The following is a 16507-nucleotide window of genomic DNA, read 5'->3' on the forward strand; positions in this document are numbered from 1 at the left end:
AAAACACGCAATTTTACGAAAAAATCAAAATATATGATTTCTGAATTAGGGGCAAGGTCTTTCTGGAGAATTTACTTATATCTCGTTTGCGTCCGCAATTAAACATCGCTGGACTCGCGGGAACTTTTTTTCCGCTAAATGTTTTCTTTTTCTACAAAACTATTTGTCCTCCACAGTTTTCACTTAATAGTATACATAAAACAAAATATGATTCTTTTCTGTGCTATAAAAATCTGTATTGATAAGAGTAATAATAATTATCAAAATAAGTTCAGGTACAATCCTAAAATCATAAGAACAAAAAGAAGTCACGAGAAAGTAGGAATATGATTCGATCATTTGTTTTTAAACATAACTCATAAATGGAATGTTTTTTTAAATATTTTAAAAGAATAGATTTTTTAACCTATTAATTTGTTAGTTCTCTTTACAGAAAAAGGATTTCTTTTTTAATAGTCATTATTGTGATGAATAATTATGTTTATTAACACAATAAATTGGGTGAAACTTAGTTTTGATGACAGCTGTAATTTTTTATACTTACACACTGCTCCTTATAAAAGTAAACAAATGAGACCTAAAAAGTTACTCTAGGCTATAACAATTTTTATAATGACACATGCTATTTCAAATCATAACCTTTCTGGAGGTGCCAAATATCAGTTTGACTAATATCAGTGCTGATTGACAGTTAAGAAAGTGGTATTTTAAAGTTGTGATTGTTCCTAAAGTTTGTAGCATTTTCATAAGTTGTTTATTTTTTGTTCTTTATTTCTTTACTTTCAGTTTAAATATCATGTAAACTTATAAAAAAAAAACAATTATTTATGATTTAATAGGGTCAAAAACAAAATAATGCAAAAAATTTCCTATTGTACCTAAACTTTCATGTTTATACCGTATGTATAAATACCATAGATCAACAAATTTACTATGAAGTGTTGTTAGAGATAAACTAATTATATATGTATATATGTGGGGCACTAAATTTGAAAATTGAATTAATTTTTCACTATTAACTCTAGCTTTCCTGTTTCAGAATACACAAGTTTTGTGAAAAATTGGAAATAGTTATGTTTAAAAATCATATATTCATGGTTAAAATGTTTTTTTTTGTTTGGTTTTCTCAAATGCAAATTGTTTGAGTTGCTACACTGTTCCAGCAATAGTCATATATCATTTTAAAATTCCTATCCTTTGTATTTTTTCCACCATTTTAATGTTCTAGCAAAAGAACCTTTTTATCTTATCACTAAAAATGCTCCCATGCTGATCATTAAATTGAAATCTGGAAATCTGTTTAAATAACTGTGGAGAAAACTGAGTTTGATATTCATTTTTACATCAAAGGATCAGAAATTTTTTAGCATTTTTCTAACAAACAGTTTGTAATTATGTGTTGCTTCTAAGAAAGTGTTTATAAAAACTTAGGCAAATTGTGATTTTTACCCTAAGTAAACATTCTATAGGAAAAGAACAAAAGCTAACAATAAAAAACTGATATTGTTTTTAGATTCAATACTAGTAAATTTGCTTAAAGACAGTGTCTGCATAGAAAATGTGCTAACATAATCTATATTTTGCTATATCATAGACTTGCTAGTTTTTATATTCAAATGGCAATGGGTAAAGATGAAGAGCTTCAAGTTTTTCTTGATAAAATTGATATGGTTGGTAAGACATTTAAAAAACACTATTATTGCAGAAAAGAATTTTTTTTTAATTAACAGTTAAGGTTGCTTTAAATAAATTTAAAATTGTATACGGTAATTTAAGATTTAAAATTAAATAATTTAAACTAAAGCATATATTTTGAAATTTATAAAACTAATTGCTAAGAAGTTTCAAAAAACATCCAATTAATATTCCATGAGTTGAGCAGTTTGAACATTCTTTAAAAAAATTTTTTTTGAAATTATTGTGATTTTTTTCCCAGGATCTATGATAAAAGATTTAAGTTGTGATGACCCAAAAATTCAGGAAGACGCTTTGAAAATTGCTGACAACTATTTAGAAAAAAACAATAAAGAAACTTGCGTTAATAGAAGTGTCATCAACAAGCAAATGAGTAATTCTGTAGTGGTACATGTCTACTTTTAATGTTTTTATTAATTTTATACTTTCAAATGAGTTTTATGTTTAAGCATTTGATAAGATATTTGACACAAAAAAGTTATTGTTTAATCCATTTTTCAAAAATTAATTTTTTTGATTTAATTCCTTTTTCAAAAAAAAAAAAAAAAAATGATTTTCTAAATTTATGCCTTATGTTAAGTTAAGGATTCACTAAAGATCTTTGAAGAAGCAAGGTGATGGTAATGGGTTTTCAAGAACATAAAACTGTTTTCACAAAAGGCTATACAATAAATCCTTTCTCTGTTTTCTAATACAAATCCAATGTAAATTTTCTTTAGTTTTTTCTGTTTAGAAGCTTGATAAATCAGAAATGTCAAAAGGTAACTTTATGCAATATAACAATTTTAAAAAGTTATTTGCTTATTAGTTTTTTTATAATTTTAAAGTAGGATTTAAAACAAAGGTTTTGGAAGGTTCTCATGAAATAGAATTAGCTTTTTTTAAAGATGGTAAAAAATCTCAGAACTTTAACTTAGGCTCAAAATTTATTAAAATTTTATTTACCAATTTTAATTATATTATTAAATGAGTTTTTGTTAATGCTATTTTTTTGTTTATAAAATTTCAGAAGAGTTTATGCATTCAATAGAAATGGACATTGAAGAAAGAAATATTCGCAGAGCACAAAATACTAAATCTGCTCTTGCATGGAAAGAAAAAGGGAACAAGCATTTTGCTCTGAATGAAAATATTGATGCTGCAAAGTGTTATAGTGAAGCCATTCATTTGGTTCCTGATAATATTGTTTATTACACAAACAGAGCGCAGGTAAATACATAATATGTTATTAGTCTTTCATAATTAAGTTTTTCTTTCTGGAACTTATGCTTATACTTTTACAATTTTTTTTTTTTTTAAATCTAAAATAAGTTTGCACTTGATAGAAAGCACAATGAAATCAGCATGTCATTTATCAATTTTATTATTTTGAATTAGAAATTTGTTTGCTAGATCAAATAGCTTCTGTTATTTACAATATTTGTTCAGTTTTGTTGGATTCATTATATCTTTCTTTTTTTTTTCTTCATGTTTTTCAGTAAAGAATTCTCACTTCTGAAGTTCACTTATTAAAAATGTTTATTTGTTATTGCAATACAACTAAATAATCCAACAATCTAATTAATGTAGATTAATTTTTAAAACTTACATAAGATAAAATTTAAATTTTAAGTTGCTGGAAATAAATGGAAATAGCTGGAATTTCTCTATGAATAATCTGTATTGTTTGCTGATGTTTATCTTACTGGAAGGACTTTTGGTAGAAGAGTGTTGTAGTGGAAAAACCTATTCAACAGTCAATCTTTATGCTGAATCAAACTATATTCTAAAAGTATTTTCTTTGATTACCATTTTTTAGCTATTATTTGCATCTTAGGCATACTTAAAATTGAAGCAGTACAATGATGCATTGAAGGATTGTGAAACTGCTCTCAAGGTTTAAAAACTAGTTTTGTTTCTAACTAACACTGTTTTTATAACAGGGTAACAGATGCTTTAAAGTTCATTTTTGTTTTAGTTGGAGAAGTTTTCTGTCAAAGCACTTGTTCTTAAGGGACGTACTTTGGGCCAACTTAAGAACTTTGATCAAGTTTGTTTTTCCTTTATCTTTTTTATTTTTTAATATTTGAAATAATTTAGAAGTTCACTAAGCATTTTGAAAAAGATCATAACCTGTCATGAGACCAAAACAAGTAATTATAATAAAAAAAATTATAACAAAATATGAAATTAGTGTCTCAAAAAATTGTTTCTGTAAACAAAAGCATTTTTTTAACTGAAAAACTAACTACTTATCAAAATGACCTCATCATGCAGATTACTGTATGTTAAAATGACTTTATCATGCAGATTACTGTAGGTTAAAAGGACCTCATGCAGATTACTGTATGTCAAAAAAGCTTAAGTAAAAACGTAACATTTGTATCAAAGACATTTTTTATGAGTTTATCAAAACAGGGGGACCAATTGACATATACAGTTGTATAATGAACAAAACCAAAGTAACAAATGGACCAACCAAATTTTATTTAAATGGCTAAATGCTATTGCCATTTTTTCCTTTTCATTTGTACCTAAGAAGTATTAGCTCTCTTTAATCTTGTATTGCAAATAAACCTTTTGTTAAAAAAAGCCAATACAAAGTTAATGATAACTAACCTAAAATACAGTCCGAAATAAATACAACAAATAAGTAAACATTTAAAAAATCAGTATTTGAAAATTTTTCTGCAAGCCAGACATCTCTTGTGAATTAATCTTAATTAGATTGTTCCCAGTTTCTATTTAGGTTATTATTAGCATGAAAGATGAACAGGTTATCTAACTAATAATTTTATTGACTTAATAACAACTAATCTAAATGTTTCTTTACTAAAATTATTTTCAATAACCTATTGTTCTTTCTAATTTATACTATTAATATGGATTTGGATTTTTCATCTTTGTATTAATTATAGGCAATAACAGTATTGAATGGAGTTCTTAAGATAGATTCTAAACAACAAAAAATGATAAATGGTAAGTTTTTTCAAATAAGATATAAAAAATATGATTCATTTTCTTTAAAAGTTGCTTTTAGTATTTATGCTACACATTTAGTAGCAGCATTAAATATATGTGTATATATATACACACACACACATACACACACACACACACACACACACACACACACACACACACACACACACACACACACACACACCATGAAATCAGCCATGAAATGCCATATTTCAGGGCTGATGATTCCTGAAAGGGATGAAACAAGTACCATACATAGTTGTAATTTCTTCATTTTGTGTGTGTGGTGTGGTGTGGTGTGGTGTGGTGTGTGTGTGTGTGTGTACACATAATTTTGAGCACTCTCACGCAAGCATGAGACTTTGTTTTTTAAAATAATACAATTCGAAACAACAGTATATATATTATTTAATAAAGTTTATTGGTAGTAAAAAAAAAATTATTTTGTTTTATTCCAAGAATGGACAGAGCTTTCCAGTAGACCTTATATATATTAAAATTTCACTTATGGAAAAGGTGAATACAATAAACTTTATAAGACCAACATCAAAGTAACATACAATCAAAGATAGAATGATACTTAGTTTACAAGGAGAAATTTAAGACCTTTTCTTGTTTTTGATTGGGTAAGTAAAATATGAGTTACCAAAAATAGCAATAAAACTTGAGTTGGCTGTAGGATGTTATTATTTTAGAATATATCAAAGTTTGTTTAGTTTTTGAATGTTAATTCTAGTTTCATTTAACTTAATTTCATGATTTACTTTCATTATATACAATTAATTGTAGTTTTAATTAATTTTAGATTTCTGTTTATAGTCATAGTAAACAAATGAAAAAATAACACCTAAAGCTTTTTTTACTTCAGGTTTAATAAACTGAAATATCATGCAAACCTGAAATAATCATACAAACCTGAAATAATCATACAAACCTGAAATAATCATACAAACCTGAAATATCATGCAAAAAAAAATGAAAAAAAATTTTAGATAGTGAGAGCAAACCTCAAAAAAATCTCAGTGAAAGGATGCAAAATAAAGATTTCCAAAATAAAGTATATCTCAACCCGGTTATCATGGATCATAATAATGCCAACCTAGCCTACCCAAGAACACCACTTGAATGGGGTGATAGCACACACACCAAGATACCCTGTGATGCAAATTTTGAAATCTTTTAACTTTGTCTGCAGAAAACTGCTGCCAAAATGGAAAAAAATTCTAAAAAAAAAAGCAAAACCTGGTCAAAGGACTACCAGTTGGTAAAACAAAAAAAAAATACGTCTCTGATTACAAATTTTTATTGACTCTTGAAACCTTCTTAAATACATTTAGAAGGTTTCAAGAGTCAATAAAAATTAAGTGAAAAAATGAATATTTAAACCCTTTTTTTTTTTACAGTTGAATGTGGAGGGCAGCTGGCCACTTAACAGCTTCTATCCAAGCAGTTTTAAAGATCTTGAAAAGATGATTGACAACTCCTAAGAGGAGATGCAATTCCATTGGTGGGATGATTTCCAAAATCAGAAAACTGTCAGGCCTGCTGATGATTGATTTTTGAATGTTATTTCCAAACAGCTTTGCATTAGAAACAACCCCACCAGATTGCTGAAAAGACTTGAGGCTGTATTTGATTAAGCCCAGTGTTCGCAAGTTTCCAGATTCGACAAGACACTTTGATTTGATGTCACACCATATACAAGGGTGCATACTTGAATGGGTTTGAAGACCACAAATTATAGTTGCAACTTTCATACCACAAGCCAAAATTAGTTTAAGTCCATTTGCATTAATCAGTGATCAGATTTGTTCATTATTGAAGTGAGTCTTTGCCAGTCCTTTGAGTGAGAGGCTGTTTTTGTGGCAGTGAGCTGGTTTCATCCCTAAACAAAGTATCAGCAGTGGTTAGACAGAACTTGAGAAAACCTTTGCCACCATCAAATTGAGCTTAACAAAACAGCCACCAGAAATTTTGCAAGATTGAATAGCATGACTCACAAGACTTAATAAATCATTGCAGTGAGCAACAACATGAACTGTATCAGAATTTCATTTTCTGTCTGATTTTTAAGTCACTGCAGGTGAAGCAATCACTTAAATGTTGACCTGCTCTTGGGAAGTTCATGTAAAATTTTGGCTCTACCATCTTGCTGCTTGATGTTTGGTTTACAGTTCTGACCAGTTTTTTTAATCTGTTGTTTGACAACTTTTCAATCATTTTTTAGGATTTTTTTTGCATTTTGGCAGCAGTTTATACCTAAGGAAATGCTGAGATTTTCATACTATGCGTAAACCAAGTCAAAACATGCTTTAATAGCAAATCAATATTTTGGTCTTTAAAATGAAAGCGGTACATATAACAATAAAACAATTATAATAAAAATTGTTGGTATTACATAGTAGAACATTCATGTAACCATTATTTTGAAAACAGTGACCGAATATCACAGTAGTCAGTAACGTTTTGAGGTATAAGTAGCAAAAAACTAACAAAATTTAAACTAAAACTGCCATAAATCCTTAACCAGTTAACCAATCCAACTGAAATTTCATCCAGAGTTTGGTGTGGCTACAGGCTACATTTGCACCAATTTTTATCAATTCATATAGAGTGGTTCTCATTCCACAGGTATTTTTATTAGTGCGCTATGAAAACAAAATTTCATTCAATTTAAACATTCAAATTAAATTATTTTTTATCTATTCTCATCTAAACTGATTAAAAAGACTGCTTTTTAAATTAGGATGATCATGTTTAGTTTGACTTCTGTATGAACTTTTATATGCACCATCTTATGTGTTAAATCTATAATTTTTTTTAGGGATGGGGCAAAAGGGGTATTTTATCTCTTTAAAAAAATATAACAAAAGCATTAGTTTTTTAGTGTTAAGTAAATCCCTAAAATTTTATTAAAATCTCAAAGACTGGAACTAAGCATTTACTAAACCAAATATGACATTAGCTTTAATTTGATGTCCTACATATGGTGTGCCTTCACTCAGTTTTAAAAATATTTTTGGAATGAGAAAATCATTTAAAACATTTTTTTGGTTTTATTCACTTGACTCCAAAATAAATTCTAAAAAAAAGGGAGGGAGTTTTAATTTATGCATCTCATATATCAAAGTAATGTTTTTTGGGTTCAAGGAATTCAAATTTGCAGTCAAATAAACTTTGAGTACATTTTAGACTACAGATATATCCCGTGTTTCAGAGTTCTGCATCCAATGTGTCAAAATCCACATAAAACAATACTCTAAGTTAGCAAACTTGTTTATATTTTTTGTCACATATTTAGAGGATGATAAACATCTTGATTTTAAAAAAGTGACAAATTTTCTTGACACCATTGTTCTTGGTTTCATCAAATATTTCATTTGAACATCTTTTTGTTAAAGTTTTAACATTTGCAAAAAGTTATTCCATCTTTTTGACTTCATTAATGAAAACATATCTTCTAAATTCAGCAGTGAAACTTTTGTGTTCTATTCATTTAAACAAGTTGTTTAAATGAATAGAACACAAAAGTTTCACTGCTGATTTTAGAAGATATGTTTTATTATTATCTAAATTTTAAAAAGTCCTTGCTCAGTATCATTTTGTAGTAAATTGGTATGATAGATTTGTCATTTGGTGTGATTTGTAAATTGGTGGGATGTCATTTTTTATTTAAATGTACATAAGTAAAATTGTAATCAGTTGTTTGTTCATTACAAACTTGTTAAAAAGGATAAAAATATATATATATAATATTCTAAAAATTAAAAAATGTGAAAAATATTCTACAATGAATACTTCGTTATTATGAGCCCAATTTTGAACATGTAACATCAAAAAGATTTTGTTTTCAATGGGCATGAGGACTTGTATAGAGAACATTGGTTTATTTTTTAATCTTTAATTTACTTGTTCAGGTTACATTGAAGAAATACAAGCATTACAACAAGTAGCACTTGATGAAAAGAAGGTTTAGAAAGCATTTTTACGTTTTAGTGTTATTCAAGTTGTTGCTATTGTTGGTATTATGGGTGATGTGAAGATGTTGATGCTAGATGACAATGAATTAAAATTTACGTTCAAGTTTTATTTTGCTGTTTTATGATGTCATTAAGGTTTTTTTAATTTTTATTAGGCTTTAAACTTATGTAATGATGATGAAAACGCTAAAAGCATGCAAAATAGTATAAACAAGTTACGTAAAGGATGTCAGTCTGATCTGCAGCAGATAAGTTGTATTGTAAGTGATTTAAGAGACTCTATTAAGACAGGTATGTTTCAAAAAAAATTATTTTTCAAGTTATTTCATTCTCGAATAATATGGAAATTTTTGTTTAGCTCTCTTGTGCTTTTATTTATAGTCCTCATCTTTTTTTTTTTTTTTTTTTAATCAAGAAATTTTATTGTTATAAAGTTTCTACTATACAAAGTTTTTCTAATTATTTCTATCAAAATTTTTTCAAATATTTTATGACTAGCTTCATTTAACATTTTACAAATAGATGAGCAGCGTACTTTATTTCGGTTATTTGGAGGATTTAACATCATCCATGAAAATGTAACTTTAAAAAGGTGCTTTTTTGATATGTTTTAAACATTTTTGTTAAAGTTTAGCTAAATGCTACCCAGGTAATGTTTTTTTTATCAGAAACTTGATTAGCATGTCATAAACTCTTTTTTAGATTACTTATCTCACATAATGCAACATCAGAAAAGGAAATTGAAATAACTGTTCTTCTTGTTGAACTTCTCTCTAACACTGCACTTGATAATAGTAAATACTTGCATTCTTATGTCTTCTTGTTTGGTTTGCATTCTGATTTTCTAATTATTACTGTATTTAGTTTTTTTTTGTTTTGTTTTTTGTTTTATTGTTTTGCATAATATAAATTATGCAAGATATTAGTTTCTTTACAAGTTTTTTTAAAATTATTTTTATTTTACAAATATTTTTATTCTACAATTATTTTTATTTTACAATTATTTTTATTTTACAATTATTTTTATTTTACAATTATTTTTATTTTACAATTACTTTTCAGTGTGCAACAGTGAAGTCATAAGTAAACAAGAAGCTGTATTAACTGCAGTAAGTTTTTTGTTACAAATAGAAGCTTCACTAAAATCTGTGTTTGAATCTGTGCAACTCATCTATCGTCTGTCTCAAATCTCAAAGGCTAGAACTAGAATACTAAAGTCAAACTATTTTCAAAGGTATGTTCTCTAAACTATGGCTATATTATAGTTATAACTATATTCTTTTCTAGATTTTTCTTAAACAGAAGTCATTTTTCTTGATCGTTTTGATAAAATTTGAGAATTAAGTTTTTTAGTTGTAAGAAATTTGTTAAAACAATTAAATTTAATCCAGAAAACGTAAAACAATTGAATTTAATCCAGAAAATTAAAAAGTAGCATTAAAAGTTAATGCTAATATTTGAGTAACTGTTTAAATAGTTTATCATATTTTAAAGTTTAGTTTATCATATTTTATGATGAAGTGTATTGGTGCATAGATTTTCAAATATGTAAAATTTTTTCAACTTTTTTTTAACAGTATAACTGAGAAACTGCTAGCAATTTTGTGTAACAGAGGAGAGATTTCAATAGTTGCCATAGGAGCATTGAATAACTTTGCATTAGAAACAAGGTATTTTTAAAAAAATGTATTTGCATATATCGCATCAGTTCTTTTTAATTAGATTTTTCTTGTGAATTTTTTGTAGTTGTACACACAGTGTGTTTTCTCTTTAAAAGAAGATGCTTATAAAATGTCTCTGCAGATTCTATATAGTATTCAAAAAAGAAAAAGTTGAAATCCTAGTTGTTGTGCCTGGTCTGTGAGCTATAAAAATTGATATTTGACATTCAATCAGAATTCAGTTTTTTTAAATATGATTAAAAACTGAAATTTCGATTTGATTTCCCAAAAGAGCATGCTGCATTTTTTGGAAGCATTAAACTTTACTGGTAATCTAGTTAAAAAATCCTCAGTCAAATTTGTGATGCACATATTACCAGGTTAACAATTTGTTCAAGGTCAAAGAAAAGTGTTGCTCACTGAAAATGAATTTAATAGTAATCTAAAGATTTCAGATTGTGCAAATGTTAAAAAATTCATCAAATTTTTCAGCATCAGAGAAAGTAAAACATGGATGGTGTTAACATTAAAGGTTGGTATTGATGTTAAAGATAAGTATTTATGGTGGTTTCATTATCTGCTTGTCTTTTATTCCCCTCAATAATCATGAAAATTAAAGTTATTTTAAGTTTTTTAAGGTATAACAATTCTTCATCATTTTATAGCTCACGTGTTTGTATACAAATTTCAAATTGCTATGGTTCACATTGGATCTCCAATTACTGTCTTATACCATCAGAATTACCAATGATTTGAAGCTCTGTAATATTTTGTTAGGCATAGCGAGACACAGTTGTCACTTCAAAACTATTTCTGGGCTTATTATGATTTTAGGAGCACAGTAGTGGAAAAAACTTGTCAATGTGGTACACTCCTTTAAATCAAATTGAAATTTCAAATTTAATAGTGTTTAAGAAAATCTAACTTTTGATTGGATGTTAAATATTGATTTTTAAGCTCATAGACCAGCCACTACAATTAGAATTTTCATTTTCTCATTTTTAAATACAATAAATTTGCAGAGATATTTTTTCTTTTAAACTGCCAGCTCTTTATGAATTTTTCTTTGGATTTGTTGAACTGATAGAGTGGCTTCTTTTTGAAAAATTTAAAATCAAAGTGCTGCTTTTATCTTCTAGTTTTTTAATTTATCCATGTTTTGTTTCAGCTTCTTGACAAGCTTTCAAGAAAAGCTTCTTCATAGTTTTATACCTAGTGTCATAAAGATGATGGTATGTGTTTCTTTTCCCTGGATTTTTATACTGAAAAATTGTGGTTATTATAAATGGTTTAAATGAAATGCAATGTAATTTTTGAAAAAACCTGAATAATTGAAGCAATCTGAAATTTTATAAACCTGATTAGTTGAAGCAGTCTGTAATTTATATAAACCTGAATAATTAAAGCAGTCTGTAATTTATATAAGCCTGAATAATAAAAGCAGTCTGTAATGCTGTGATTACATTTTTACTCTTAACTAAATAGTTTAAAAACTGACTTTTCTTCTAGGAGTGCTTGTATTCTTCATTTGATAATCAGACTTCTAATGGAACATTCTTTCCAGTGATAGCAAGTAGTGTCTCTACAATTTCAAATATATTCCGTGTAGAAAGTATGAGATCTTCATATATAGGTGATATGCACATTTGGAAAGTGACCTTTTCTTTAATAGTAAGTGAAGCTATAAAACAGAATGTTTCTTGCAAGCATCATACTGGCACTTAAAGATGTATATTTTATATATAATTTTAAATGCTAGTATGATGTTTGCAGGAACCGTTTTATAGTGTAAAGTAAAATCATAATATGACCTAGTATTATTTATAATTTTGATTATAAAGTTTTATTTCTTATTGTGTTATAATTTTTAAGAATTATCTTTATGTTTTTATTTTTTCACCAATTTTTTTGATGAAAGAAAGTTTATCTCAAGTCTGAAGATGCTCAGAAATTACAAGTTGTGGAGGCATGTGTTGGAATGTTAATGAATCTATCTTCATCAGCAACATTATTGACACAGGTAAAAAAAAAAAAAAGTTTGGTACAAAGTATTGTATAAAGACAAAATTAAAAAAGTTTATCATTTTTCATATAAATATGCTAAGTATGTTAAATATGATAAATATGCTTTCCTCTGTTTTCTTAATATTTTAAATTGTTTCTAATCCGTTTTTTAAAATTTTTATTTGCAAAGGATATTGTCTTTCAAGTCTTGGAAATATTGCCAATACTATTCGTTTGCAAATCAGATGCAGTGGTTGAGGTTGCTATATAGTTCTTTTGTGTTTGTTTGAAATTGATTTTAAAACGTCCCAAATCTATCTTTGCTATTCAAGTTTAAGAGTATTTTTAGCGCACATGTGGAGTTTTAAGTCATCTCCTAGAGAAAAACAACCAATTATTGGAAAGGATCGTTGATAGGAAGATCTATAGTCAGCTCCTTCAATTAATAAAGGTAAAGATGATTTTTTCAAAATTTTAATTTTTTCAGCTTTCTCAAAACTTTTTGTTTTGATTTTGCTAATTTTTACAAAATGAAAAAGCCTTTAAAAGGAAAGAAGCAAACGACTACCTTCAATTTTTTTTAAAGCAGTATTTTAGGTGAAAATATAAAGTTGAGCAAAGAAAGGGTAGGTAAAGCATTATTTTCTAGAAAACATGAACAGAAAATGTTGTAACTGCTTTTATATAGATATATTCTAAAAAAGTTTCTTATTCATAATATTAGGTGCCATTTTGGGCTGCCATACTAAATTATGGCAAAACATAATTTAGTATGGCAACCCAAATGGGAAAACTATCAGAGTGAAGTATTAAAGTTATACTTTTTGTCTGCAATGACACTGTTTGTAATCTTCAGCTTAATTATTTTTAGGAAAAGAATGTAGGGGCTCAAAGTCATTTGGTCAAATGCCTGGTTGTGCTTACTAAACAAAATGATTCAATTTTACAAAATATATACAACGAAAAAGGTTAGTAATCAGTTATCTTAAGAAATCATTTATTTGGTTTTTTTATTTTTATTATCAGTTTTCATTTGATTCATTAAAAGTTGTATTCAATTACTTAAAAGATATACTAATATTATTAAACAGTTGATGTAATATCAGTTAAAAATAAAGACATTTTTTTACCTTATTTATATGGTATTCAAATATTTTCAAATACAGCTGCTAAAAGTTCAAGTTTATTGAGTTAATAGTTGAACAATGACAACACAAATAAGCAAATTTTAACCTCTGCTTTAATAGATTTCTTTCCGAATTGTTCACTCGAGACTGTTAATAAAACAATTTTCATTAACAGAATTTAATTCGAACAGAATTTTAACAGATGGGTTAAGAATAATTTCTAATTTTTTTTTATAAGAGGTTCCTCACCTCAAAAACCTCTAATCGCTATTTATCTAACAAAATTAGGGTTAACTCAATATGAGCGAAAACCTCTAATCGCTATTTATCTAACAAAATTAGGGTTAACTCAATATGATCGAGAGAAATTTGTTCACTTTGTCATTAGCTCATAAGGAGCGAGACAAATTTTGCTCACTTTGTCATTTAGGTTATAATACATGGTTGTAAACTCCAATTTGATTTGATCATGAAAAACCCTTCTGTGTACATTAGTACATTTAAAGACTTTCACGAAAATGTCCCAAGTTAAAACTTATCCATGAACCTGCTTCATTTAACTGGAACAAAAGACATGAAAAAACATGAATTATTTCAATGCCTACAGTTAGCATGTTTTGAGAAAGTTAATGAAATGTGGAACAATTAAAACATTGGGTGTAGTTATAATGTCCACCCAATCAAAATTCACTATATAAATTTTATTTAAAAGAAAGGTCTGTTTCTCCATTAGAAAAAAGGTGTATAACACTTTATTAAAAACAATCATGTTTAAATGTTTGAAAAATCATGTTTTCTACTTATATAACTCTAATTAAATCAATTCTATACAGAAAGATGCATATATACTAAAAAATGAACAGATATCTTTTGAAGCTTGAGTTTTAAAATTTCATTTTCTTATATGTAGCCATGATTTGTGATCTTCCAAAAAATCTAAATGCTGTGAATTTTTAGAGGAACTGAAAAAAATCTTTCCTTGACAATATAGTTTTCTACACCACATTACCTTTAAATATAGTTTTCTACACTGCATTACCTTCAAATATAGTAAACATCTTTCTATCAAACAAACAAAAATTATTAAAAAGTTATACGGGTTATAACCGTTCAATTTGCATTTTATATCATTTCGTTCCCTTGACCATTTATCATAAAATTTTTACCTTGGTTGATAAAAGTCTATGGTTTCTATAACTTATATTACTAATAATAGAATTGTTAAAGTTTTTAGTTTGCTTAAAAGAAATTTGTGCTTTGTTTGTAAATCTTAAAAATTTTGTTCAATTACTTTTAGTACACAAAGTTCTGCTTCAATTTCTTTTACTTGATGACGCCACAATTGTCGGAAACACAGCACTTTGCTTATCTCATTGCGTCAAAAATAGTAAAATAAATTTATCTTTATATAATTTTAAATTTAACTTCTAAAGATTTAATTATTCATAGTTTAATGGCTTCCATTTTTCATCTTTTTTTATTTATTAATGACATATTTTTTTAAAAAAAAACAGATTAGTGATTCGATAACTGTTGAAACTGTTGAAATCGTGTTGCTCACGATTATATATTTAAATGACAGTTTATTCAAATTTAATGCCTAGAATATGACGGTGCTATTTTGTAGAAAACATTGTGAAGTCATTAATAGATACTGCCATCATCAAAGACCTTCTTGTTGGTGCCACAAACAACAAGTTTCATAAAAAAGTACGTCATAATTGCGCTTTGGCGATTGGGAAATTTACTTTTGCTGACCAAAGGTAAAAAATATTGTTAAACATAAAATATACACTTTTCAATACTTCTTTTTATACTAACGTGTTTCATAATTTGTTTCTACGATGAAAGTATGTGTATGCATTTTTTTTTTAGATATTTGGAGCAATTACGTGATCTTCATGGATTGGAAATTTTGCATCAGGTCATTAGGGAAAACAATTTGATTTAGAAAGTTATCTGTATTATATATAAATATTGTTTATTAAAAAGATTTGGAAAAATTGATTTTTCTTTGATCGATTTTTATATTTTGGTGAAAAAAACTTAAAGCACCCTGCTTTAGTAAATTTATCCTGATTAAGAGCGAGTTTGATTCTAGACAAACGGCTATAGAAATAGATATTTGAATGTTGTCTAAATTTAACTTTTACAGCATTCAACAATTTTCGCATTTTTTTCCAAGTTACTAAATCGAGTAGATATTAAGCATTGGCGTTTGGTTTTTAACGAATAATAACCAACTTCCATATCAATCATAAGAAAAATCCAATTTTCTGAAGTTTATGAAAATAGAATTTTTCATGCGTTTAAAACGGTGAAACCTTTGATGAGACAAGTTTATTTTCATAAATGTTTTAGTAAAAAACTTAAAAAAACTTGAATGAAAATTTTTACAAGGTAAAAAATCGAAAGTTTTCACTAAAAAAAAATTAAAACGGTTTAATCGATTAGCAATTCTACGTTGTCTCTTGCGCTTGAAGAGTCGAAACAGTAGCGTAAGGTATGCGAGATATCGCAATTTTTTTTTTAGCATTTTTTAGCATAGCATTAAATAATTGAATATATAAATTATTTTAAACTAGATCTATTTCAACGACTGATATAGACTCTTGTACTTTGTTCGTTACTAATTTTATTCGTTTATTATTCATTAAAAACTGAAAAACTAGACACTGATGCTTAATCCTTATAAAATCCAGATTTCTTTACAGAACAATAAAAATGTGAAATTATTTTTAACTCAATTTCCCATGGTTATTGAGATTCAAAAAAAAATACTAGCACTGATTTAATAAAGTTAATTGCAAATATCTCTTAGGGGAAAAGAGCGATATACACTTTGACTGCTGTTTTCATCTCGCAACACATTTACGCCCTGATATAATAGAAAAAATAAACGGCTTTTATGGTGTCGCCATATTTTTTATTTAAAATAAAGTTATTTTACAAAAATCATGACTCTAACGCTTGATAAAATGATTTAAAAAAAAAAAAAAAAAAAAAAAAAGAGAATAAGAAAAAGACAACAGCAATCTTTTGTCTAAGGCTTAACGAAGCATTCATTTGTCAGAGGCTT

General features: G+C 27.1%; 1 protein-coding gene across 3 annotated transcripts; it reads left to right on the forward strand.

Moving 5' to 3' along the window:
* Positions 1–100: 100 nt before the first annotated feature.
* LOC145191721 (tetratricopeptide repeat protein 12-like) lies at positions 101–15431 on the forward strand. Of its 3 annotated transcripts, XM_090066577.1 has the most exons (22): positions 101–1674; positions 1937–2082; positions 2429–2456; positions 2705–2904; positions 3512–3571; positions 3653–3724; positions 4593–4653; positions 8574–8626; positions 8792–8927; positions 9159–9228; positions 9339–9430; positions 9699–9870; positions 10214–10306; positions 11466–11529; positions 11807–11968; positions 12216–12317; positions 12492–12560; positions 12651–12752; positions 13173–13269; positions 14726–14815; positions 15056–15191; positions 15304–15431. In XM_090066577.1, exons 1-22 carry the CDS (start codon positions 1617–1619, stop codon positions 15377–15379), a joined length of 2139 nt encoding a protein of 712 aa, XP_089922703.1. In that variant the 5' UTR covers positions 101–1616; the 3' UTR covers positions 15380–15431. The 3 variants fall into 3 exon arrangements, 2 of the variants coding, with proteins under 2 accessions (XP_089922703.1, XP_089922704.1); XM_090066578.1 differs by lacking the exon at positions 101–1674 and having other exon boundaries at positions 2004–2082; positions 2415–2456; XR_016444928.1 differs by lacking the exons at positions 14726–14815; positions 15056–15191; positions 15304–15431 and having other exon boundaries at positions 12220–12317; positions 13173–13252.
* The last annotated feature ends 1076 nt before the right edge of the window (positions 15432–16507 follow it).

This window comes from Hydra viridissima, unplaced genomic scaffold (assembly GCF_058129835.1).
Source record: "Hydra viridissima isolate aposymbiotic clone 2 unplaced genomic scaffold, HvirCarnegie_v1 scaffold_11, whole genome shotgun sequence".
Classification (NCBI taxonomy): domain Eukaryota; kingdom Metazoa; phylum Cnidaria; class Hydrozoa; order Anthoathecata; family Hydridae; genus Hydra; species Hydra viridissima.